This window comes from Sebastes fasciatus, chromosome 3 (genome assembly GCF_043250625.1).
Source record: "Sebastes fasciatus isolate fSebFas1 chromosome 3, fSebFas1.pri, whole genome shotgun sequence".
NCBI classification, from domain to species: domain Eukaryota; kingdom Metazoa; phylum Chordata; class Actinopteri; order Perciformes; family Sebastidae; genus Sebastes; species Sebastes fasciatus.
This window is the reverse complement of record NC_133797.1, coordinates 27,393,537-27,418,776: the sequence shown is the minus strand read 5'-3', so window position 1 is coordinate 27,418,776 and position 25,240 is coordinate 27,393,537. Positions and strand designations below refer to the sequence as shown.

Sequence of the window (25,240 nt, the reverse complement as noted above, 5' to 3'; positions counted from 1 at the left end):
AGAGGAGCCAAAACGAGTGCGGCCTCAGGAAATGCATTGCTCCGTTTTGTGTGTCAAAGAAGTACTGGAGGAGGAAAACACCTCGCACAACATCACAACGCACTGTGACACTTGTACACTGGCTGTAGACGCACACTGTGGCCTGCATGCACCTTCTACACGCATTTTGTTTTCATTATGTTGGGCCTGTGGCCGCTTCCTTCATCAGTCTAATCCCTTTATTCAATGTATGACGGCCCACTGATCAGTATCAAAGCCCGGCTGATAGCGATGACTGCATCACCACATTACTGGAAACGACAGGGGCAGGGAGAGAGAGAAAGAGACTGTGGAACAAAGAAAGAAAGAAGTGGGAAAGAGCAAAGAAGATAAATGCATGTGACAGAAAACAAGAGAGTCAGAGAGCGTAAAGGCGCGGAGGAAAGGGTGATCTTTTTCTAGGGTGTTGGCAGAGTAATTCACTGCATTGCAGACTCTGCAAAACAACTTCACTTTATGATTCATTTGCAGCAAAATGTACAAATAAATGTGTTGAATATAGACTCATTGTGGGTGAGACGGCAGTCACCCCGCTGGGAAACCGCCTTCCCAGTATAATAATTCAAGTAATTATCACCCTCGTCTGCGAACTGAAATACATGCACTGAGATCAGCAGGGAGCTTTAACTCTGATGAAATGATGTGGGGACAATGTCTATATGTCTATATGTCTATATGCGATGCCATCAGTGGAATTTAAATGAAACTGATGGGGACACCATAAGTACGTTTTTATGAGTACAAGGGCACGAGCTACAACATCAAATGACTTTTAACTGCATAAGCAGCGCCAAGTGGAGTGCAGTTTGTCTTCAAGACACAACACTGATGTATGTTTAAAGAAGAAGATTTCCTCCACTGCTGGTGGGAAGCAGCCAAGTGGAATAATCTGAAAAGAGATGTTGAAAACATCATGCAAGCTGAGATAAAAGTGTTTGGGTTAAGGATTTTTTAACACAGCTGCTTGAAATATTCATATTCAAATTCATTCATGTGCATGTGGTCGGGTATTTCATTTCTTCTCTGATGGTTAAGGTGTGTTGAATGCAGTCTGCATTACAATGGGATATTCCACCTCAATGGCTTTATTGCTTTCCCCCCTTTTAACTCCAATACACAACTAATACATCATGTTACCTCACCCAAAATCGAATGCATATAGGTATAGCTACGAAAGGTGTATGAGAACAGCCTGTCCAGAGTAACAGGATCATTGTCTCTGAAAAGACACTGTTGTTGAATTTTTAAGAAGTTATATTTCTGCTAAAGTGCCATTAACCTACATTTTATTGGTGTGGAGGCAGAAATCTCAAAAACTAGACAAATTAAACCAATATTTGTGTAAGTTAATTCTGAACTGACCCTTCATAGAAAAGAGCACTTGTTATTCTCAGTGATGCTTGCCCCCTCTGCCTCCTCCTGTTCTCCCTGCACTTGACATTAAATATATAAATATATATATATATATATGTACTGTATATCACTGCAGGTAATGATAAGACTGTATTCGACACATCCACAGTTTCCACTCAACACAGGTGTTAATATCTAGTATAATCTGTAATTCTTGCAGTATGTAAAATATAAATTATTACTCCTCTGATAAAAAAAATAAAAAAATAAATCCCAATATTTACCCACACATGTTACAATGTCTGGCCAAATCAAAATTATTACTCTTCTGATAAAAAAAAAAAATCACAATATTTACCCACACATGTCACAATATCTGGCAAAATCAAAATAATTACTCCTCTGATAAAAAAAAAAAAAATCACAATATTACCCACACATGTAACTGGTGACTTATAGAGAAAGAGGGGTGTGAGGTGTGTGGACCATATCGAGCATAATCTGTAATTCTTGCAGCATTTCATAAACCCCACCTGTCCACAGCTATGGCAGTCATGGAGTAGATGCTTGCAAACACAGATGTGACCGGGAAGAAGTTGTGGAATTTGCAGTAAGCCTCTCCAAAGTACCACTCTCCGTGGGCTGCGTAGATAAAGTTTATCAAAGTGTTAAACGCGGCCATCGACGCGTCCGAAAACGCCAAGTTCAGCAGAAAGTAGTTGGTCACCGTCCTCATGCGCTTGTGCGCCAGAATGATCCAGATCACGATGAGGTTTCCAAACACAGCCACCGCCAGCACCGAGCTGTAAGCGACGGACCAGAGAGCCACGCGCCACGGAGGCTGCACGAACGGGTTGGTGTAGTTCGCCGTCGTTATGTTGGATCCGTTATGCGGAGCTGCCATCCTCTTGCTTTGGTTGTTTTCACGAGTCGTATCTACTCACTGAGGTGCACTATATGCACCATAGCGCGCAACTTACGCACATCACCATCCCTTAAAGATGCATATGTCCTTGCAAGATCCCCACGGTGAATGTCTCCAATCGTCCTGCACAGATGTCAGCAGATAAAAGTAATAAACCTACTAATAAAAACGCGATGAAAACATGTGAGAAGTATCCTCCAGTGACTGTTGAATGCGGGTGTGTGAGCGCACAGCCTCTCCTCTCCTCCTCCAGCAGCAGCAGCAGCAGTGCGCACTCAGTGACGCACGAGTGGCACACACGGTGAAAGAGATTGATTGATACTTGTGGCTGCTGTTTTAAACTTCATGAATAACAGATCATTGGGGCCACGCTGGCTGTGTGTCTCTCTCTTCGCGATACAATCAGTCAGACAGTCACATTGCTATCTTCTGTGACCCCTGATCTTGTTTCAGCAGCAGCAGTATTTCAAAGAAGCCGCAAACAGGATATTGTGATATTGCAGGGCAGTGTGTGTGTGTGTGTGTGTATGTACAGTAACACACTCTAGTGGTAATAATCCATGCAGTTGCTGAATCTGTCTTTGTTTTGGATCGACAACTTTTATTTTAAAAGATTCTCTGAAGTTTCGAGAGGCGGCGAGTCGCATCGGATGCCCGTAATTTGCATAAAGTAGACTAGCCCTCAACTTTCCGTTTCTCGGATCCCGACGGCACGCTACCAGAATGCATTGCGCGGCTGCTTACATAGACAATGAATGGGGAGCGTGGAAAGCACGAAGCCTTTTGACACGTACCATAATGGTACGTGTCCACGAGGGCGTTTTTTATCGCGAGGGGACGCGACGCTTCCCAACATCGGACGCTTGGTGGGCTGTCGCTAGTCACAGGCTGTCTCCACCTGATTGGACGAACGCTTTCCCTCCGCTGGCTGCTGCTCCCAGCTTTCAAACCGGAACCAGTATGGAGGCTTGTTTGGAAACTTTCTTCTCTTATTTCACGAAAATAGTTCACCGAAATGTGTTTTTGAAAACATTTGAGGCGAGAAATAAGCCATGCAGTTGCTGAATCTGTCTTTATTTTGGATCGACAACGTTTATTTTAAAAGATTCTCGGAAGTTTCGAGAGGCGGTGAGTCGCGTCGGATGCCCCGTGATTTGCATAAAGTAGACTAGACCTCAACTTTATGCAAATGAGGAGCAGGCGGCGTGACGCTCCGTTTCTCGAATCGCGCCGCCACGCTACCAGAATGCATTGCACGGCTGCTTACATAGACAATGAATGGGGAGCGTGGAAAGGACGGATCCTGTGGACACATACCATTATACAGTCCATACAGTTCAGCCTCCTTCTGTTGAGTTTTCCCACCACTGTCAAATTTAAATAGAAAAAGAAATGTGCAATACTGTATCCGAATGGCTGCGACTCTTCCTCTTTCTGTCACATCAATATTCACAACTATCAGGCTGCAGTCCCCCCCAGACATCCAACTGTTCACATCGGATAAACCTCCTTCATCTCCTTGCATAGCCTTTAGTGCTATGTGGTAACCTCTACACGAGTACATTTACATGTCTTACATGGCAGATCAAATCCAATCAGTCCAGTAAAGCTTTTCAACAGACAGCTATTTGTCTTCTACTACACAGTAGCAGGTGTCCAGAGTCATTTAGTTGTTTGAAACAACCCATACCTAGCTATAATCTGATCTAGACAGGCAGCAGTTCACAGTGCAGATGCATTATAGCTACTGCACAACACAGCAGAAGCAAAATAATTGTTCACACACATCCTGAAATTCATCTTAAAATACTTACTATACAAACAGATCTCAGGTCTACGTAAAAAAGCTGCCAAAGGTTACCCAAACATTATAGTCTTATTGTTTATGCTCTCAAATGCATCTGAATGTAGGCTAAAGGTATGTTTGAGTAATCGAGAGGGTTGTGTGGTGCAGAAACAAAACCTAAATTACCCCTAATTAAGAAAGCCCATAATCATTACAAGATGTTGTTAAAATGATTGATGTTGTAGTGGTTTAAAACAAGGGGGTTTTATGTGTTAGGCCCAGCAGCCTACGTAAATCAAATGACTGTTTTGCTCTGCTGTGCAATCCTGCATGTTAATGCTGATTGAAATTCATATGAGACAACTGACAATTTTGAAGTTTTGTCCCCGAGGATATGTAAATACTGCCAAAAGTGTCATGATGGGGGACTCGGTTTAATATCACAACAGTGTTTGCAGTGTGGAAATAGAGCATACATATTCAGTGACTTAGTTCGTATGAATGAATACTGCATAATATTTTGATTAAATTTTTTGACTTCGGTTTGCAGTGTACTGTGGCATTTTTCCTGTGTGACCTGTTAAAACATTTATTTAAAACCATGCTAATAAAGCAAAGCAGAGCAAAGTCAGAGTGGTTTTAATGGAGGTATGTTAAGGCGGATTCTTCAAATCGGCCATTTGGATACATTTGGGTACCATCTGTAACCTCTTGTAATTTTCCATTTTAAACTCATTTAATTTAATTTACATATATTAATTCCATCTCAATACAACTGTTTTTGGCTTTATTTTGACAAATCAATCAATCAATCAAAGCTCTATACATGTTTCCATTAATAGAAAACCATAACCCATTGGTCTATTTGACCAGCTCATACCTGTATTGCACAATAGTATCAATCTTGCAGCCTGTAAGACCCACTGAAAGTTACGCCCCTTTCTGTTTCTTATTGTGGCGTTCAACCTGCGATTAAAGAAATTATCTTTGCAAATGATGGTTTATCTCAATATTAAATTGATTGATACATTTTATAATATATATTTTCACTCTATGTACAGTGGTGGTAATTATTCATCAAAATATTATTTATATATATATCTATATATATATATATAGATATATATTACAACATGTGCAATGGTGGTAATTATTGATCAAATTATTATTTTTATAATAATAGAATAATAGAAAGGGGTGTAACTTTCAGTGGGTCTTGCAGGCTGCAAGATTGATACTATTGTGCAATACAGGTATGAGCTGGTCAAGTAGACCAATGAGTCATGGTTTTCTATGAATGGGAACATGTATAGAGCTTTGATTGATCGATTTGTCAAAACAAAACCAAAAACAGTGGTATTTAGATGGAATTAATAAATGTAAATGAAATTAAATGAGTTTAAAAGAGAAAATTACAATTGACACAGATGGTACCCAAATGTATCCAAATGGCCAATTTGAAGAATCCGCCTTAACATACCTCCACTAAAACCACTCCAACTTTGCTCTGCTTCACTTTAGTAGCATCAGTCTGTGCAGAGGTAATGTTTGAATGTTGTGATATGGTTTGTTAGAGGTTTTGGGGCAACTGCTTCATTCCAAAGGGATATTCACTCTGAAAGTGTACAGTTTTGTTTGTTGCTTTCATCTATGCTCTGTTCCATCGTCATTTACTCTGACACAGTAACATATATACTGATGCTTGCACCTCGGCAGAAATCTCACAAGTGTTACCTTTATTATGATACCGATTATTCAAATAGACCTTGTAATTACAGATATATTAATTATGGGCATGTCATTTTCGAACAGGGGCCTGGGTCAAAGGCCTAGGGCTCAAGACCTCAATGCAATATTAAAACTATATATTCCCCAGAGAGAATAAGTGCATTAGGTGAAAAGGGGAAAAAACGCAATTACAGAAAAAAAAGCAACTATGCAGTTTATATCGAGGTTGCCACTAGAAGGAATGGACCTCATCTGGGGCTCTCCGGTTGTTGACTGCGTGATCCAAGGCCTTTATTACAGAGCAGGGGAAGTCATTACTTTGTGATTGAAAGGATGTGATACTTGCAGGGATGAACTAGCGGGAAGTTAGATGCACCTAAATGGGAAAACTTCTTTAAAAGTCTGGTTTGTTTTTGATAACAGGATAATGAGAGGAAAAAAAAATAAAGACCACAATGTAATGGTTTCTCAGGTTCTGTAGGGAAACTTCCAAACTTTTGCAGATCCTGAGTCTTTAAGTTCCCTTCAGTGAATCGTTAGACACACACGCCGCAGATCAATATGATATAGAATCAGTGACACTTACACTGTCTGCACCACAGTAAGTCTATTTCAATATTTAGAGGTGTCCTCCTGAGGGAAATATGAAGCTAAACTCTCAGAGGAATACTGTGGAAATATATTCTAGGACATTTCATTTTAATACTGTGCAAAAATAAGGGAAGAAAAACACGTTTGTGATTGTTTGAGATTGACAGACTGACGGTGTTTACAGCTTGATGCTGACAAGTCAAGATCTGGTGGATTCTGAAAAGCTGTCAGAAAGGTTTACATTTATATTGTTGCTCTTTTTCCATTTTTTTTTCATATCCACCTTATGATGATGGAAACCTTACTCAGTAATGAAAGGAATTTCTAGCATCTATTGATAGACTGGAAACATGGGAAGAGGATGACACATAACAAAGGTCCCCTGATGCAGAGACGTTGTGGTTATGTTGATGCAACCTAACACACAAAGGACTCCTGAAATTAGTATTTAGAAAAGGAAGAAAAGATCACAATGATTCCAGTGGCAGGCCATTAAATAGACGTTATCAGTTAAGCACCATAGATGTGGGTCAATAGGGGCCTACTACACCCACCAGTAGGTTTTATCATCTATTCACATGGTCAATCACCAAAAGAAAGAATTAAAGAAGACAACAACGACCTCTAGCCACCGTAGTAATTTTGACAGGAGCAGAAGTCAGGCGCTGTAGTAAAGCAACACATTCTCAGTGGATGGGACACAAACACAGGGTTTTCATCCAGGAGACTGGGTTTCGCATCCTGTGTGAAACCGACAACGTGTAGTTGTCTTTATGTTCACAAGTGTTCTAAAAAGATTGTAGTTTTGTTGCCTAAACCTAAAGTTTAGTTTTGCTTGTGTTCAAAATGTAACATTTCAGTCAGTGTTACGTGTTAGAACGTGTTGCTTTTAAGTTTTGCTTTTACTTTAACATCATAGGAGGTTTGAATCCAGCGTGGGGTCCCTCTGTGTGGAGACTGCATGTTCTTTGCATGTTGCATTTTCTCCCCGTGTTAGCGTGGGTTTTCTCCGGCTTCCTCCCACAGTCCAAAGACATGCAGGTTAGGTTAATTGTTGACTCTAAATTGCCCATAGGTGTGAATGTGAGCGTAAATGATTGTCTGTCTCTACGTGTCAGCCCTGTGATTGTCTGGCGACCTGTCCAATGTCAGCTGGGATCGGCTCCAGCACCCCCGTGATCCCAAATGGGATAAGCGGTTACGGATAATGGATGGATAAGTGGAAGTGTTCTCTCGGCTCACCTGAGCACTAATGTGAAGAGATTTTCAAAATTGGTCAAATGGTTTGGCTGAAAAGTGAGTTTTTCCCCATCATACTATATCTAGTTTTTGGGCATATGATTGGACTACTGTTTTTGCATTAGACTCCATTATATTTTAGGAAAAAACAGTTGTCTCATGTGCCCAAATCATAGATATAGCATGATAAAAAACATTGGCTGTATCTCAGAAACTACAAGGAGCACAATCAAGTATTGAACAAGTTGAATATCAAAGATATACACACATATACAGTGTAAAAAAAAAATCATATGGAAAACATTTAATAAACACAATGTTAGCGTTTTTCCTCATTTTTCAAAAATCCTGACTTTGAGTATTCATAAAAATGAGATTTTTCATGTGATCTAAAGATTTCAAAGTTTCACTGTTAGATACTTGTTCAAAGTTTGTCCGTACCAAATTTCAAGACTTTTGACCAATCAGAACGCCACTAAAACACCACTGGGGCCCCATTAGGCGCTGGCCTTGTGTAGTATGTGATTTACAGTAATAACTGTCAAAGAACACAGTGACCAAGACAAAAGACGATGTTAAAAAAATGCTTCATTTGCATGTGATGCTGCATATTTCCACAGAGTCCAGTCTTGACCCCTGTAGTCTGTTCTCTCCTCTGATCATTCAGAGACGGGCTGCTTTAATGAGGTGCAAGCTCATTATCTGGCCGTGGCTTTGTTATGTGCGTGTAGAGACTCCATTGTCATTTGGTAATTACATTTTTTGACGTGAAATGTAATTTTTGCACGTCTCCCACTATAGTTCTGGTGAAAACATCAGGGCAACGGGTATGCATCGGTTCAGCTGCAGCATTGTCATCAGGTCCTTTCATAGCTGCCTCCGTGGTGTGTCAAAACACGTGTCAGGGCTCGAGGCTATTTGCTTTGATCAATTCAAAATGTAACCAGGGACAGCAATTTATTTGCTAATGAAAGAGCATTGCTCCTCCAACATTTCTTCATTAGTCCATACCTCAGATATTAACAGCTGAGCATTACCTTTATAAGAACAAAACCACATGAAAGCTTCACTTTGTGGCTTATTGTTCTTTTGTCATTGTGGGCAAAGCGAGTATTGACCACCAACAGACTGTCACACACTAATCAATTACAGTCTGTTAGAGGGCATGTTTGTTCTACTGAAACATTGTGACACAGATTCGAGATAGTTTTGTCTCAGCTAAAATGATTCTATATGCAGACAGTCACCTGCATAAGCAAGCAGGACAAGACTGGAGACTAAGAATTTAAAGCACTGCAATTATCTGTGAATATCACCTCTGATAATAATAAAGCACTCTTGCTCCTGACAATGACCCTAATGATAATGACAAGCTAAGGTATGTTTTATGCATAAATGTTATCGCCCGTCCTCCTATTAGTGCAGTGATTCTGTAAGTCGGTCTCCCTGCTGCAATCAGTGGACGTCACTTTCACCACATTCATTCCCTACATGCAGCATTAGTGTTTTATGAGAGCTGGGGGAGAGGGCTCGGCAGGGTATTGGCAGGTTTTTTTCCAATACAGCTCCATTAAATAAGTGACAGGAGTGAAGCTTTCATGTACCGTTTGTTGCTCTGGGTTTTAAACACCAGGAGGACAATATGCTCCTATAGTACCATATGAGATAGATAGCGTTTGAAGAAGTATTCAGCTACGTCAGATACAGCACCAGATGTAACATCATGCTGAAAAGTATGGAAGCAATGAAGAAGTTGTTGCTATTATTCAACTAGAAGTGCACTCAGAGAGCGCAGACCTTCGCCAAGGCAGGTTTTATGTACGTCGCTGCCGCTTAAGGCTCTCTCTAGACATGAGCCAGAGTTTCAGATGATTATACACTAATGTAGGGGTTCTACTTTGGTAGGTTTTGGTTATTAGCAAATTAATTAATAAATAATAATATAATTATTAATATTAATAAAGATTATCAATAAACATTAATAATAAACGGGGCACCACCCTGGAATCAGGGACCAATGACCAAAACGTTAATATAGTCTCATTATATATGCTAAACTATCAATTTGGAATGTTGATTAATAATTAAATTAATAACTATAACCAAAATAGAAAGTAAAGGTTGAAGGATATCGGAGTTCTTGACATAGTAGAGGTTGGCATTATTCACTCTTGTGCAACATTAAAGAGACCAGCATGTGTATTCCACAAACATTTATTTACAAGATAATAAAGGTTCAAAACACAATATTAATCTAACTAAATAACTAAACTAAACAAACCAAACACAGTGTGTGTGTGTGTGTGTGTGTGTGTGTGTGTGTGAGAGAGAGAGAGAGAGAAAGGGGGGTGGAAACAAGATGGGTTCTTGTCTCAAAATGTCTGTATGGCCTACAAACAAAATGGCGGGCACTGTAAAACTACAAAGATGGCTGAATCAAAGATGGCGGAATCAAAGATGGCCATCAGCATGTCACCACATGACCTCTTTGTTCTTCTGAGAAGAAGGACAGAGAGGGGGGGGGTGATGTGGGGTTAAGATTATCTGAAGCTGTATGTTTATGTTTAACTAATTCACAGTTTCTGTATGTGATCTTTATGTGTGTTAGAGATGCAGTGGGTTAGAAAAGATGGTTAGTTGCATGCAAGACCTTGTCTATGTGAAGCATAAACTAAACACATCAGATGTGGCGAAGCCAGTTACCCAAAAATCAAATACAGATAAATCACCACAGTCAAACTCAATGAATAACATTAAACCAAATCAATACAAGTACTTTCTAGAAATCAAAGTTGGACTGTCTTGCTCAGCCCTGTGCGATTGCTAATGCTAAGGCCCAGTACGTTACCAATCCATGGAAGAAAAGGGTTTGTGATTCCATGTGTTGAAGTTGTGGTTCCAAGTCAAAGAGGTCGTCTTTGCTGTTAGTTTGGTGCTAACTTCTTTGCTTGATAGCTTGAAGTTAGCTGGTGGAAAGGGCAGAGCACTCGCGTTGTCTGCCGTTTGGTTCCTTGGTTGCAATGGCTGTTTCCTAACAGGCCATTGATCAGAACCAGAACTGTTTTGCAAGTTCTGGACTTGAGAGCCGTTCACCTCAACCAGGTCAGCCTGGGTTGAGGAGATGAAGAGCAGAGAGAGCGCAGCAGCTCACCTCTCACACGTCAGGAGAGATGAGCAGATGAGAAGAAAGAGAAGGAACAAAGGACATTCCTCTGGTTTTGTTCTGTGTGATTTTCACACCTCTGGGTGAAATGTTACTGTAGCCAATGAGGACTGAGCTGAGTCCTGTGGTCAAGGAGAGCATACCTCCAGGATTCTGGGAGACAGTTCACTGTGTCTGCCACCCGAAATGGCAGGTCCCTACACTAATGAAAACATAGATATGAATATTATATTCAATTTCAGATCCCCTGAAATGTTCTGTTCTCTTCACTGGTCCTGCAAGAAGAGATGGGGTAATTTTTTTTTACCACCAATCCCACAAGGTGTGTGGACAACTGGTATGCACTGTAACCATTGAGCTACGCAGCAACCCTGATAGTTTGAAGAGAGAGAGAGCGGTCCTGAACTGTAAACGATATCAAAAAGCTGAATACAAGTTTAATAGTTCAAAGTCTTGTGACCCTTTTAATACTCAAATTAAGTATGTAGCTTAACATATGCAGGAGCTAAGTATGAAGTGGAGTAGGCTGAAGAGGATCTGAAGATTCCTCCCATTCGCTTATATTGTAAAAATCTGTTGAAGAAAAAAAAATACTTGTTTTAATCAATAGTGCTTAATCAGCATTCACACATAATTTATTACAGCGGTGACCCAAACAAGCACCAAAACAGTTTTTATGAAATTTACTTAACATTTCTTCTGAAATGTAGAGCAGTAGAGTACTATAAAATTGAAATACTCATGTGAAAGTACCTCAAATTTGTACTCAAAGGTGCAGTGTGTAGGATTTGGTGCCATCTAGCGGTGAGGTTGCAGATTGCAACCAACTGAAATTTCTCCCGCATGTGTAGGAGAACGAAGGTGGCCGAAACGAAAACTGAAAAACGTGAATGTCCCTATCTAGAGCCAGTTTTTGGATTGTCCATTCTGGGCTACTGTAGAAACATGGTGGCCAGCTTCGTGAAGAGGACCCGCTCCCTATAAACGTCTCATTCTAAGGTAAACATTTTGATTATTTGCATTATGGCCATTCATTTGATGAGTTTCTTTGAGGGTGCAGTCATTGCTGAACTGAGTTGAGCAGCAAGAAATGCAAAGAAAACAGCGTCACTGCTACACGTCTTCAACCGAATAGCAAATATAAAATAAAATATGACCCTTTTACTCTTCTTTCCTCTTGTTGTGCTAATACTGGTCAATACAGTGAAGACCCTCAGGCTTTGAATCCCACAGAGAAATATCTCCACTGGGAAATCAGCCTTATAGACAGCAATTTCCCCAGAATAAATGACATGCGCTCCATCACTTCACCACACCCGGTCTGCTAAGATGTTCTCATTGGCTATCACAATTGAGTTCATGACAACATTGAGTATGGGACATTAATATTTATATGACACACAGTGTGCTGTACAGGTCCAGATAAAAGCAAAGGATTTAAAGCACCAGACCTGGAGATGGGAAAAGAGGAAACCTGTTGCACAAATAAACAATCTCTACAATTTTGTATTTTTAAATTGAATGTAGTGACACTTTATCTTAACATACATGTACACAATGACAACATAACTATTTCTGTGACAACTAATCAAACTCCAGCAACTGATGAAAACCATGAGATGAGGTAAAAAGCTCCACAAAAAGCTAGCAAGTGGACCTTGAGTTAAGATTATTATAATAATAACAACAATATTATTTTATAATAAGATGTGGTTATGTGGTTAAACCCAAATTTGCAAATTTTGACTGGGTTCTTTGTTTATTCATTGGGGACAGACAGTGTCCATTAGTCAACATTGACATTAAATCAATGTGAATGTGCAGCTAATTTGCATCCCAACACAACTAAAAGCTGACAAATGATAAAAGTAGTAGTACATAATAAAGTTGCAATAAAAACAGACAAACCTGTCTCCTAGAAATTATATTTATTACAAGTAATTTGCAACTGCAAATATGTTTTGAAAGAAATTACGTTTTCTGGTAACATAATGCGTAAATGTACTTAATTCACGTTTCAGTAAAATGCTCACTGACGATGTATTTCACTTGTTTTTGTTGTGACTACAGCATTATTAAACTCTCAGCACTTAGTTAAGGTTAAGGGGAGATCATTGTCTGGTTTAATACAAAAAAGTCAACAGTGACTGGAGACACAATGCATTTATTAACATTTAACCAAAACCACAATCTGTTTTCCAAAACTTATCCAAAGTACTTTTGCTGTCTAAACTCAACCACAAACTGGACTCAGGATGCAAATCCTGGTCTCTGGAGTCAAATTTTTAACTCAGGTTCTTTATTCCGGTTTCTGCCCAGTATCCTGTTATGCACATTAACATTGACTATGTTTACATGCACACTAATATTTCACTATTATTCAGAATATGACAATATTTAAAATTTGATACGGGTCATTTAAAGAGCATATTTCGTTTGGATTTTCCGAATTAGGCCTTATTCCGAACATAGCATTTTGCGATTAACACATGTGGGATATGCCGATATTATTCAGGTTTAGGAACATTCTTTGGACATTTATACAGCGCATTTTGAAAATGTGTCTCAAATGGGATTTTTTTGCAAAACGCATCCTCTTGCCTGTTTACGGCCAGCTCTGTGCGTTGTACAACCAACTAGCCAACAGTTTGCAGAGATGCATGCCCAAAAGAAAAGCCTACATTTCTGGTCGGAAGGAGAAACACACCTACTTTTAAACATTCAGAAAGACTAGGATATCAACAGGTTTTTGGATATGTGCAAATATCACAACGCCGGCCTTTTCAAGAAGGTGGTTTAAGGAATGAAAGAGGGAGGCTGTGTATTCACGAGGAACAAGTGCACCACCGGTTAAGTTATGCATGGCTGCATGTAAATGTAGTCACTGTTACATTGAAACATCACATAGCCGCCTAATCCGTCTCACCCATCATGGACCACTTTGCTTTAGAAAGACATTTTTTAGCATCTAACTTCATGTCAAGCATTCACTCAAGCCGTTGGCTGCTGCAGGCCTATAGTACTAATATTTTTAAATAGTTAAATGTGCTAAATGTGTTTGCTGATTTCTGAAAGCAGGACTTGAAGCTCATCAAAGTCTTCTTTTTACTCTTTTGTAACAGTTTTGTGAATGAAACTGCCCACAAATGGAGCAGAGCAAGATGCACTATATGGCAAATTAACCTTAATGATAAACAGATGGCATTCATCAAGCTGAAACGAGTGATTAAGTTTGTCCAGTTAAGAGAGTTTGATGAATCTGAATTGAAACACGTACGAGCAAACCTCATAGGAAAAAGTAGGATACGACATTAAGGATAAGATAAGAGTAGAGTACCAAGGCTCATTGTTCCTTAATTGCTAAAATGCTACCATCTGCTGTACAGTATAACAAACCATCTGCTGTCATTGTCCCTTCATTCATTAATGCAAATACATTGATCTACTCCCTCAATGCACCACACTGACTATAAAGTCAAAGGAAATGGCAGAAGCTGGCAAAGTGATGCACACAGCTCCTCCAAGAATGACAACAATTCACCGTCATCTCTGTCTTCATCATTCATTGGTGCCAAATATCACCAACTGGTTGCTTTTCTTCTTTGTTCGGCTTTATCAATGATTTAAGTAATGCATTAAAGCTTGTGAATGTGACTCTGTGCTGGTGCTTCCTAGTCATCAGTGCTGAGAGATCAACACAAAAGATGATCAATAGTCACATGCTTAGCTGCTTTCACGCTGGAGAGAGTAAGTGGTGTTTCTTCAGACGTCAGGCTTTGAGTGGAAATGGTTCAGTTCAGTGTGCCGGTGATGTGTTTACATGTAAAGCACCGACAAGTGAGGAAGATTTGTGAGCTTTTGATTTGATGTTTCTTTCCGTCATTTCTGAGCAAATTCAAATCAAACATGTTCAGTGATGTAGAGCAACAAACACAAGAAGCAGGTACACACATTTGAATGGTAATCTCCTTCATGTGCAGTTGTTTCTGTCTCTCCAAAGCCTCTCCCTTCAAGTAGAAACACTTTTCAATTTAACAAAATCTGATGTTTTATTTTCATAGCTTTGAGCTCAAAACCAGACAACCATGTCACCTCAAAACAATTTTTTTGTAATGATTGAATGTTGACTTTTTGTTTCACTTGAGGAAAAAAAACACTAAGGAAGTCACTTGAGCCGCAGAAAATAGCCTCAATTCTTTCAAATCCAGTCATTTTCACTGCAGCGGTGCTGTAGTTTAGTGTGAGCGCAGACTGAAACAGGGAATGGGCTCATTGAATATAAAGTGTTCACCTTTTCTAGACAACCTTTCTAGGGTAAAAAGTATGCATGACTAAATGGCAAATTTGATCTCTTTCAACATAAAAGATAACTGCGACATAACAAAATTAAAAGGTAACTTTTAGTAGACATTGAGCAATTTTGTCCCTCCTAATTGGACAGAATCAAATCTATGAATGTTGATTTTGAAGAATCCTTCAAATTTGATCCGGTCAGCTCATCAATCAGCTGTGACAGATTGAGATTGTTTCACATCCCTTTTAGACTTTAGGTCAAAGTCACCAGCATCTCTGAGTCAGTGTACTGACAGTCTGCTAATTTATTAACTGCACTATAGACAGCCGAGGGTGGCCTGTATGTAACCTGATCCGCCAGATGGTCTGTTACACAGAACCATCTGAGAAGCCGTCATTGGAAAGTGTTTAGAAAACGGCAGGCTCTTTCAAAAAAAATACTTGGCAGGGATTGGATGAACCATCGGTCAATCAAACTCTTACTGAAGCCAGTCGGCAGAAGAGCGAAAACATCTTTTCCATCGAGAATAGCCTTCAGTGCCGTTCGCTGCCAGTAGCTCCTCACAGAATGCCGATTGGTCCGAGATCTGGCGTGCGGGACACAAACGCATGACTTGAATCCTGACCAGATGGATTTTGGGTTGTGTCTAGAAGGTAACCAAATTGCAAAAACTCTCGTGAGACTCGCTGCCCGACCACCTATCCTAACATTAACCATTCAAAGTCAATGCCTAATCTCAACTATTCAAGGTCAATGCCTAACCTTAACTATATGAGGTCAATGCCTAACCTTAACCATTCAAGGCCAATGCCTAACTCTAACCATCTCGCGGGAGCCTCTAGCCACGAATGGATTTTCCTGTGATATGTGATCCAGCAATTCTCGCTTATATTGCGAGAATCTAGCTGCCGTGAAAACTAATATAGTGACAGCATTTAGATAAACATGACTTAAACAGCCACATCACCCCGCTCTTTGTGATACAAGAATTTTCAGGTGATCTAATTTTTTTTTTCTAATCTAATAGACTGCTGATTAATGCATCAACCTCAGGCCATTTCTGTATTTGAAAGCATGTGAGTTAAGTAACACTTGCCCAGAGTCATTGGAGGGCTTACTCGCAAATGGCTACCTACCTAACCCAGTTGCTTTCTGTGAAGACGGAAGTTTTTTTTTATAAAGACTGTATGCATGTAACGAGCAGAAAATCACAATAAATAGGACAACTGAAGCCAATATTTTATTTGAATTCAATATCAATATTGTCATTGGCAATATTTATTACGTTAATCTTATAATATATACAATGGCAATACCTTTTTAAGACAAGTTCCAGTCGGTATTTCAGCTAGTCTCTAGTCATTTAAGAAGCAAGTCCAGTAGGAACGATTTCTTGTGGCTAATTAGAAAAGTGCTCAGTGTTTTACAGAAACTATGGGTTTATTTTTTCTCCTCTTCTTTTGCCTCTTCACCCTCTCCTTCTTCATCTTTTGCCTCCTCACCTTTTTCCTCTTCACCTTCTCCTTCGCCTTCCTTTATCTCCTCATCTTTTTCCTCCTCTTCCTTTTCCTCTTCTCCTTCTCCTTCCTCTTCTTTTTTCTCCTCACCTTTTTCCCCTTCTACCTCTACCTTTTTCACCTCTTCTTCCTCCTCGTCCTCTTCTTCCACCTCCTCTCCTGCTAGGTGCTCCAGATCTTTGATGCGATGTTTCAGAGCCTTGTCCGCGTTCTTGTAATTCACCAGAATCTTCTTCAACTTCAATTGCAACAGCTCCATTGTGCTGTACAATTTGTTGACCTTCTCCTCCAGCTCCTTGGCCTCAGGCTTGATGTTAGCTGGGTCCAAATCTATCAGATTATCTTTCATCAGGATCTCCCGCCCTTTGTCCTCTAGCATGCCTTTGGCATCCGGATACTCTTGCAGTGACTCCATCAGGTCATCCTTGGACAGGCAGAAGAGGTCTGAGTATCCAACGCTGCGGATGTTGGCTGTTCGCCGGTTGCCTGCTTTGCTGCCTTTAATATTGAGGATACTGATCTCACCAAAATAGCTGCCGCTTCCCAACACAACAAACTCTTTGATGCCATCATCAGCAACAACTGCAAGTTTTCCATCTTTGATGATGTACATCTCACGGCCAATGTCGCCCTTTTTGCAGATATAGTCTCCGGGACTGAACACCTGTGGCCGCAGCTTGAGCACCAGCTCGATCAGCAGTCCCGCCTCACAGTCTGCGAATATACGAACTTTCTTGAGCGTGTCCATGTGGACTTTGATGGCGATCTCAGCCTTTAGCTTGTCTGGAAGATACCGCAGCACCTCTCTTTCATCCTGAGCCTTGCCGTTATTCCACAGATAGTCAAACCACTTAATGACTCGCAACTCGAGGTCCTTGCTGACCTTTCGGACCTGTGAACAAAAGGAAAACATTCAACATATAATCAAAAAAATATTATTTTGTTCCAATTTTTGGAGTGTAAAAAAATGTGGTCCATCTACCCGCATGTACTGCTTGATGTTGTCAATCCGGGACTGAAACTGAGCTTGGGCAGCATTCATATTGGAGATCATGGTGGCGATGTTTCCTACAATGGTGGCAAAGATCAAGACCCCCACTAAAAAATCCATCACGTGGAAGAAAAACTCTGAGTCCAGGGCCGGTGGTGGCATTTCTCCGATGGTAGTCAGGGTCAGTGTTGACCAGTAGAGGCTGAACGAATACTTCATGCCAAACTCTGCCAACCTAGGCGCTTCAGGATTATCCAGAGCTGGGTAAACCCAGTCGTCAGCACCGAAACCAATGTATTTGGAGAAAGAGAAGTAGAAGCAAGCGTTCCAGTGGATGATAATGAGGATGTACATGATCAAGTTTCCGATACGGAAGATGTTGGGGTAGTTGGTTTTAGTTTCTGTCCTCGTGAAGAACTCCATCATGCGTCCGATTCTCAGCAGCTTGTTGAGGCGGATCTCTGGGTATTCGAGGCCGAGGAGGAAATACAGGAAGTCAGTCGGCAGCATGGAGATGCAGTCGAGACGAAACTGGAAGGTGGCCATGTAGCGATCAAGTAGCAGCTTCTTATCCTTCACCATCAGGCCTTGCTCGAGGTAACCTGCATTCAAAGACGTAGAACGTTTAAAGACACAATATGAACAACTCCTTTTTTTTTCATGAGTAAAAGTAAAAGTCCCTGTTATTGCAATAATCAACCTTTGATTACACACACAGATGATTGTCATTCAAATTTAAATTATCACGCAACTTCAGAGTTGGGTGCATCAGTGATGATTTAGGCATCTCATAGAAAAGGGACGTCAATACTCAATTTAGGGTTTAATATGTGTGAAGATTTGTTCTTGCGTTATAATTAGTGTTTATTTTCTCTTGATTAGTGTCCCCAAAAAAATTACATCTATTTTGATTCAGATTTGTAACACAATGAAACATTTTGTCCAAGAAGGGTGAATATGTTTTCATCTGCACTGTAAAGAGATGTGTTGAAATGCTTAAAGGATAGGGTCACATTTCTTCAAGTCTACCTTAATACAACACTCACCTGCCCGAATGCACATTGAAATGAAGTTGATTCGTTTTTTGGGAGCAGGGCCACGCCTCAACCACACCTCTAATCGCCTGTCAAGGCTACTTATACTAGGTCAACCAACCTGATCTCATGGTAAGGCATAAAAATGGCATGACATTAAGCGGATATTTATTCAGAATGCATTTTAGCCTTTTTGCGTGTCATTTTTTTAACCAAGCAACAAATCTACAGTAACGGCAGCAGCAAAATCACCTAGTTAGGTTTAGGAAAACGTCATGGTTTGGTTAAAATAACTATGTAAACTAAGTGAAATAGGTTACGGAAACAACCTAAAAGAAGTACAGAAAACATGTTACTAATGTCACTTTGGGACTCCTGGTTGAAATCCTGCAGTTGTTGGACCCATCCACCTCAACTCCTGCCCACCATAATCTCACTTTCTATTCTACGTTACTAGCTCTGAGCGTAGCATATTTATGCAGGTGCGTTTACATTGCAGTCAGTACAGACAGCCTGTTCTCATTCCCAGTGCATCAAATACAGAGGCTTTGTCACGGCCATCGGCGTTCGATACCGCCGCACGAGGCGCCCCTTAGCACCGGTATGACACGCACCGGGCATTCCATTAACTACAACGCAAACCCATCCGCGGCGACAGTAAACGTTCAGAAAAAGTGCGCCAGGAGTGTGGTGACGTAGAGGGAAAAGAGACACACATGGCGGACGGGAAGGGAGGTGGATGGGTCCAACAAGCACAAGGCTTTCATCCAGGAGACCGCTGTTTGTGTCCCATGTGTCACCATTACTATCAGCTGTTCGTTCGTGTCCTGTGTTCACAAGTGTCATTTTCACTGTACGAACATAGTAGTTTTTAGCCAAACCACGTAGTTCTTTCCTAAACCTAACTACAGCGGTTTTGGTGCCCAATCCTAAAGTGAAAAAGGGGCGGTATGTGAAGAGTTGGGATGAGAATGTGTTGATACAGACTACGTGGTGTTCAATTGACATGCTAGAATGGCGTTCTTATTGCATGCGAAATGACTTGCGAAATTCATACGGCATTTAGTGCGACTGGGCTGGGTCAACCCATACTGCATTGTTCGTCTAAGATTTCTCGACCCTCCCTCCCTCCCTTTCCCTTCATTCATCCTCCTTCCTTCCTCATCCCTTCATTCTCTCTTCCCTTCCTCTTCAGTCTGGTGCATAACTCTCCCATGTCTCATTCTAGGTACCGTCTGGGGTCCTGTAATCAGCACACTGCCCGGTCTTCAGTACGTCCTCCTGTCATTCTTCCATCTTCACTCCTCCCCTCTACATCCTTCCGTCTGTCCACAACATACAATACCCCCTGAATTTCCATTAAACCCTTAAATGACATTGTTGTGGTGGTCTTTGCTAGTGAAACACTTCTCGGTCGCTGTAATCATTCTTCCTGCCCATACCAGGGTTAAGCAACGAAAAATATTTTTAGAAAAATAAAATCTATATCCTTTAAGAAAAACTAAACTGAAACGATATTGCCTGGGTAAGAAATGAATAAAAATAAAACAAAAAAACAAATGTAAATTCATTTCAGTTTTAGTTTTTTAACATATCGCTACCGAAAAAAGGAGACGGCATGAATTACCCTCCGCTCTCGTGACGTTGAACCACAGAAATTGAACGGACTTGACCTTCCAGGAGATGACGCTAGGCCGCAATTGCTTCACTAAAGTAGCGCAAAGATTAAACATCCTTCACAGTTCTCCCACCATGTGTTTGTATGTATAATGCTACATACTTCTGAGACATCATACCTGGCCCTAACAGAAACAAACTAAAACTACTGTAAAACTAAAACTAAACTAGGTCGGCACGGTGGTGCAGTTGTTAGCCGTCTCACAGTAAGAGGGTTGCAGGTTCGAACCCGGCTTGGGGCCCTTCTGCGTGGAGTTTGCATGTTTTTCCCGTGTTAGGGTGGGTTTTCTCCGGGTTCTCCGGTGTCCTACCACAATCCAAAGACATGCAGGTTAATTGTTGACTCTAAATGTGAGCGTGGATGATTGTCTGTCTCTATGTGTCAGCCCTGTGATAGTCTGGCGATCTGTCCAGGGTGTACCCCGCCTTCGCCCAATGTCATCTGGGATCGACTCCAGCCCCCCCGCGACCCTGAATAGGATAAGCGGTTACAGATAATGGATGGATGAAACTTAATTAAAGAATGCGCTCTGGAAACTAGTCAAAACTAAAATAAAATAAAAACTAATTGAAAATTCAAAACTATTATAACCTTGGTCCCTCCCTAACGTGATTTCAGTGCAAGTGATGGGGGACAAAATTCACCCTTGTTGTTGCACTGTATGTGCAATAATGCATTTTCAAGTTGAGCAGAAGCTAATATGAGGCTACAGCAGTATGAATTAGTCAAATGAGGTGAATATCTTCCAGAGTTACAGTCTTTTTTAGTACAAAATCTCTTCCTTGTGTTTCCCCTGACAGTCTTGTAGAGCTGCAGTGGAACCACTCAGACTGCTGAAACCTCATATTAGTTACAGAGGAGCTTTAGAAAGCAGGAGCTGCCGATAATTTGTGTTCATTTGGCTATGTGAATGTTGTTTTAAGACACACTTGGAGAACAATGTGAACTCATCCTCTAACAGATTTTGATTGGGAGGCTCAGGTCACCTGTTCTGGTCCTGAAGAACATGTCAGCCAGGTAGATTACGTCCGAGGTGTAGTCCAGAACAACCCAGTAAATGAGATAGTCATGCTGCAGTTCCTCAAAAGAAGCCCTGTGTGCAGGAGAAGAAAACCACCAGCAATGAGTTTTGTAAATTAATAATGTTGAGCAACTTCACCACTATACTGTATGTCCCACTGCTGCAGCTGATGTGGTGCAAAGCCCACCAATCTCAACACAAACTATAGAATTCATTACTGCAGTGAATTCAAATTACTGTAAATCAAAGGACTTTTGAAAGAACGAGTCTATTTCTCTGCACAAAGTCAACCCGCTGCTAAATTGCAAGGATTTGTTACAGCTTCTTATGGACGAGGATATGAATAGCACTTAATGAATAGCTGAATGGAATCACGTGACCATTTGACCTGCAGGGAAATGGCATTGTTGAAATAGAAATCACCTGGCTATGATCAAGGTCCAGTTGTACATGACTGGTATTGTGATGATGAAGAGCCAGTTGTAATACAAATTCCCAGCAGGATTAATGACAAATATTTCTTTGGCTCTGTGAAAAGAGAGAAAGAAAGTGTTAATTTAATATATGAAAGTGGAAAAAGTTGCCACGAGGATGTCGCTCTGAATGATGCACTTACTTTTCTATCTCCTTTTGCTTTTGTTTTTGTTTTTCCTTCTCTTCTTTTTCCTTTGCCTCCTTTTCTTCTTTCTCCTTTGTCTCCATGTCTTCCTTTTCCTTCTCTTCTTTCTCCTTTGTCTCCGTGTCTTCCTTTTCCTTCTCTTCTTCCTCTTTTGTCTCCGTGTCTTCCTTTTCCTTCTCTTCTTCCTCTTTTGTCTCCGTGTCTTCCTTTTCCTTCTCTTCTTCCTCGTTTGCCTCATTTTCTACCTTTTCCTTCTCCTCTTTTTCCTTTGCCTCCCTTTCTTCCTTTTCCTTCTCTGTCTCCTCATTTCTGTAACACACATCAATACATTGTAAATATGCATCAATATGCATATACATTTTTTCTCCTATTTCCTTTATTTTTCTTTTTCTGCCTGGAAAATGATTAATTAACCCATTTAATGGGCCTTTCTGAAATTACTTTTGCAGTGAGATACATCAAAGAGAAACTGTGTTTTACAAGGGCTTCACTTATCTCTTAGTGACTCCATAATTGTACTTACTCTTCTTCTTCATTGTTATTGCTGTTATTCATATTGAGCAGACAATGAGGATTTGATTTAGGTGCACTTCTGGAAGAAACACAGCACGTTAACACATTAATTAACTGTCTTACTTTCTCACTAATGTGTTGTAAGGGCTTTGTTTGAATAATTTTTTTGCTTACAGATCATCCTCGCCGGACTCTTCACTGTCTGTGGAGCGTTGTGGTGCCGTGTGAGGCGGCACAGTGAGGTGGGGAAGGGTGGTTGAAGTGGTCATGGCAGCAGATCTGCAGTTTACCCTAAAAACATTTAAAAAAAAGTGGAGATTTTGTGTCAGGATGACGTGACTAGAGGTTAAAGGAAAGGTGTGTAACATTTCGAGGGATTTATTAGCAGAAATGGAATATAACATTCATTACTATGTTTTCATTTGTGTATAATCACCTGAAATTAAGAATCGTTGTGTTTTCGTTAGCTTAGAATGAGTCCTTCATATCTATATAGGGAGCGGGTCCTCTTCACGGAGTCTTCCATGTTGCCCCGCTGTGTTTCTACAGTAGCCCAGAACGGACAAACCAAACACTGGCTCTAGAGAGAGCCTTTCACATTTTTACGTTACCTGATGGTCACTGTAGTTCTCCGACATGCTTGTGAAACTGCAGTAATGTGAGCCACATAGTGCAAAACCGTGGTACCACCAGCCGCTGTTTGACTTCTGTTGCTTCTAAAGTAGTGTTATTATGGTAAGGATGACCTCTGAGCGAGGCGAACGGCGTTACCACGGTTTTGCACTCGACGGCTCACGTTACCGCAGTTTCACAAGCGTGTCGGAGAACTACGGTGGCCTTCAGGTAACGTAAAAACGTGAAAGGCTCTCTCTAGAGCCAGTGTTTGGTTCAGCTGATTATACACTAATGAAAACATAGTTATAAATATCATATTCCATTTCTGCTAATAGATCCCCCCAAACGTTACACACTGGTCCTTTAAGAAGTTAATCTGCAGAAGACACAGCCCTGCATGCATCACAGTCTCCATGTTTTGATGCATCATTAGAATGAAAAGTTTAAGAATAGATGACACAAGCAGCGATATTGTGTTTCCAGTTGCTTTTTGCGACAACAAAAGGTGCTATGTTCTCAAAACCAATCGTACTATAACAAAAATCTTCTCTCTTGATAAAAGACCTTTTTCAAAACAGTACATCAAATCATTAATTCACACCTGCAGTCATTTAATGGTGTTACACAAAACAGAAAAAAATAAATTAGCAAAACATGTCATGCAGTATGTTTATTACTCCATATAAAGGTCCTGTGATTTATATCACACCTACTGTAATATTCTCTTTGGTCATTCATCTAAAATACTGCAAAATAGTTTGTGTGACATGGTTTTATATTTATTTCTCTTAACTTCCTATTTCATTGTATCTCTCTATTATTGTTTTTTTATGCACCATTTCTTTCTTTAATTATGCATAACTTTATTGAGGCAGATCCTAACCCCTCTGCCTCGACTGGATAGCACTTTGGGACAACTCCTGTTATTTTTAAATATGCTAAATAAATAACTTGACTTGACCTATCCAGAGCTGTGTGAAAAGAACCAGCAATCATTCAAAGTTAAGTGAATGCATTCATCACTGCACTTTCAGTCCAAAACCTATAGAATTGCATCAAGTGAAAGGAGAAAAACTGTATAATGTGACCTTCAATGTGGCCGCACGAACAGGCAATGCTACAAAATAGTTTTCCAAACCGTAGTGATGACTCATAATCCATTCAGTATTTGCCTAACTTACCTTTTCCACTCGTTAATGTAATGTGAAATCCATTTTCCTTTTTATCCTTTTGTAGTTAGAAGCTGGCCACTCACAGTAGCAGCAGATTTATGGTATTAATCACTAGATGCTAATCAAAATAATAAAATGTAGCTATAGACAAGCGTCACCTTTAAGCATTGAGTCTATAACTAACTGTGTCACAGAGTCTCAGTGACCCTGATAAGGATTTGTGGATTAGACTTGGCTGAGAAGACAAGAGGCACTCATCCTTCTTATTTGTCCACTCAGACGAGATACGTTTAAGTGAAGTTTGGACAACTTCAGTTGACCTGTCAGTAAACATCCAGCATACTGAGAAACTTTTTGTGTTGACCCCTCTTTTTTATATATATATTTATCTGCTACAGGCTATCACTTTCCTGACCATCTGCGGAACAGCAGAGGATTTAGTCTGCACACACAGACACACCGGCATGTCCTGCTCAGTCAGCACCCTCAGCCATATCCACCCCTGATCCTATTACATCGTGCCGGGCATTACAGATTTTAGATCAGGTGGATCTAGTTCCTTCTATATGAATAAGAATCATTAGAGTAAATATAAATCTGAACCTCTATCAATGTTGAGAGCTGCATCCTAACAGCAGGAGATCCTCCTCCCCCTAGTGCGTGCTACAGACATCCTGTGGTTCAGTGGCTCTCCCTGTTGGCTGATGTGGCGTTTGCAGCTGCTCTTATATAAACCCAGGAGCATCTCCAGATGTCTTTTTATATTGAATCATTTTGGAACAACTATAAGTTATGATGGCATTTTGATGTGTTTGTTTATGTTAATGAGGCAGCCGAGTGAAAGGAAAGGCAAAAATAATGGACTTGTTACCTTTTAGATACCATGATTTTTTATGGCATGCTTGCCTTTATTTGAGAAGATATGTTTTGACATTTTGACATGTTACAGCAGGAAAAGCACG

The 25,240-nt window shown here is 40.5% G+C and overlaps 2 protein-coding genes across 2 annotated transcripts in view; both read right to left on the bottom strand.

The window, feature by feature from the left end:
- tacr3a (tachykinin receptor 3a) overlaps positions 1 to 2,565 on the bottom strand; it is a 31,224-nt gene extending 28,659 nt beyond the window's left edge. Inside the window, exon 1 of the mRNA XM_074629986.1 lies at positions 1,926 to 2,565. Within this exon, the coding sequence (XP_074486087.1) occupies positions 1,926 to 2,296 (371 nt within the window). The 5' untranslated portion in view covers positions 2,297 to 2,565. The remainder of the gene's footprint in view (positions 1 to 1,925) is intronic.
- A 13,993-nt stretch (positions 2,566 to 16,558) lies between these two features.
- Positions 16,559 to 24,678, bottom strand: cnga1a (cyclic nucleotide gated channel subunit alpha 1a). The gene is made up of 8 exons (XM_074626885.1): positions 24,288 to 24,678; positions 22,666 to 22,782; positions 22,502 to 22,570; positions 21,976 to 22,287; positions 21,783 to 21,887; positions 21,325 to 21,431; positions 17,618 to 18,228; positions 16,559 to 17,527 (listed from the first exon to the last, which is right to left on the bottom strand). Exons 2-8 carry the CDS (start codon positions 22,758 to 22,760, stop codon positions 16,559 to 16,561), a joined length of 2,268 nt encoding a protein of 755 aa, XP_074482986.1. The 5' UTR covers positions 22,761 to 22,782; positions 24,288 to 24,678.
- Positions 24,679 to 25,240: the final 562 nt, after the last annotated feature.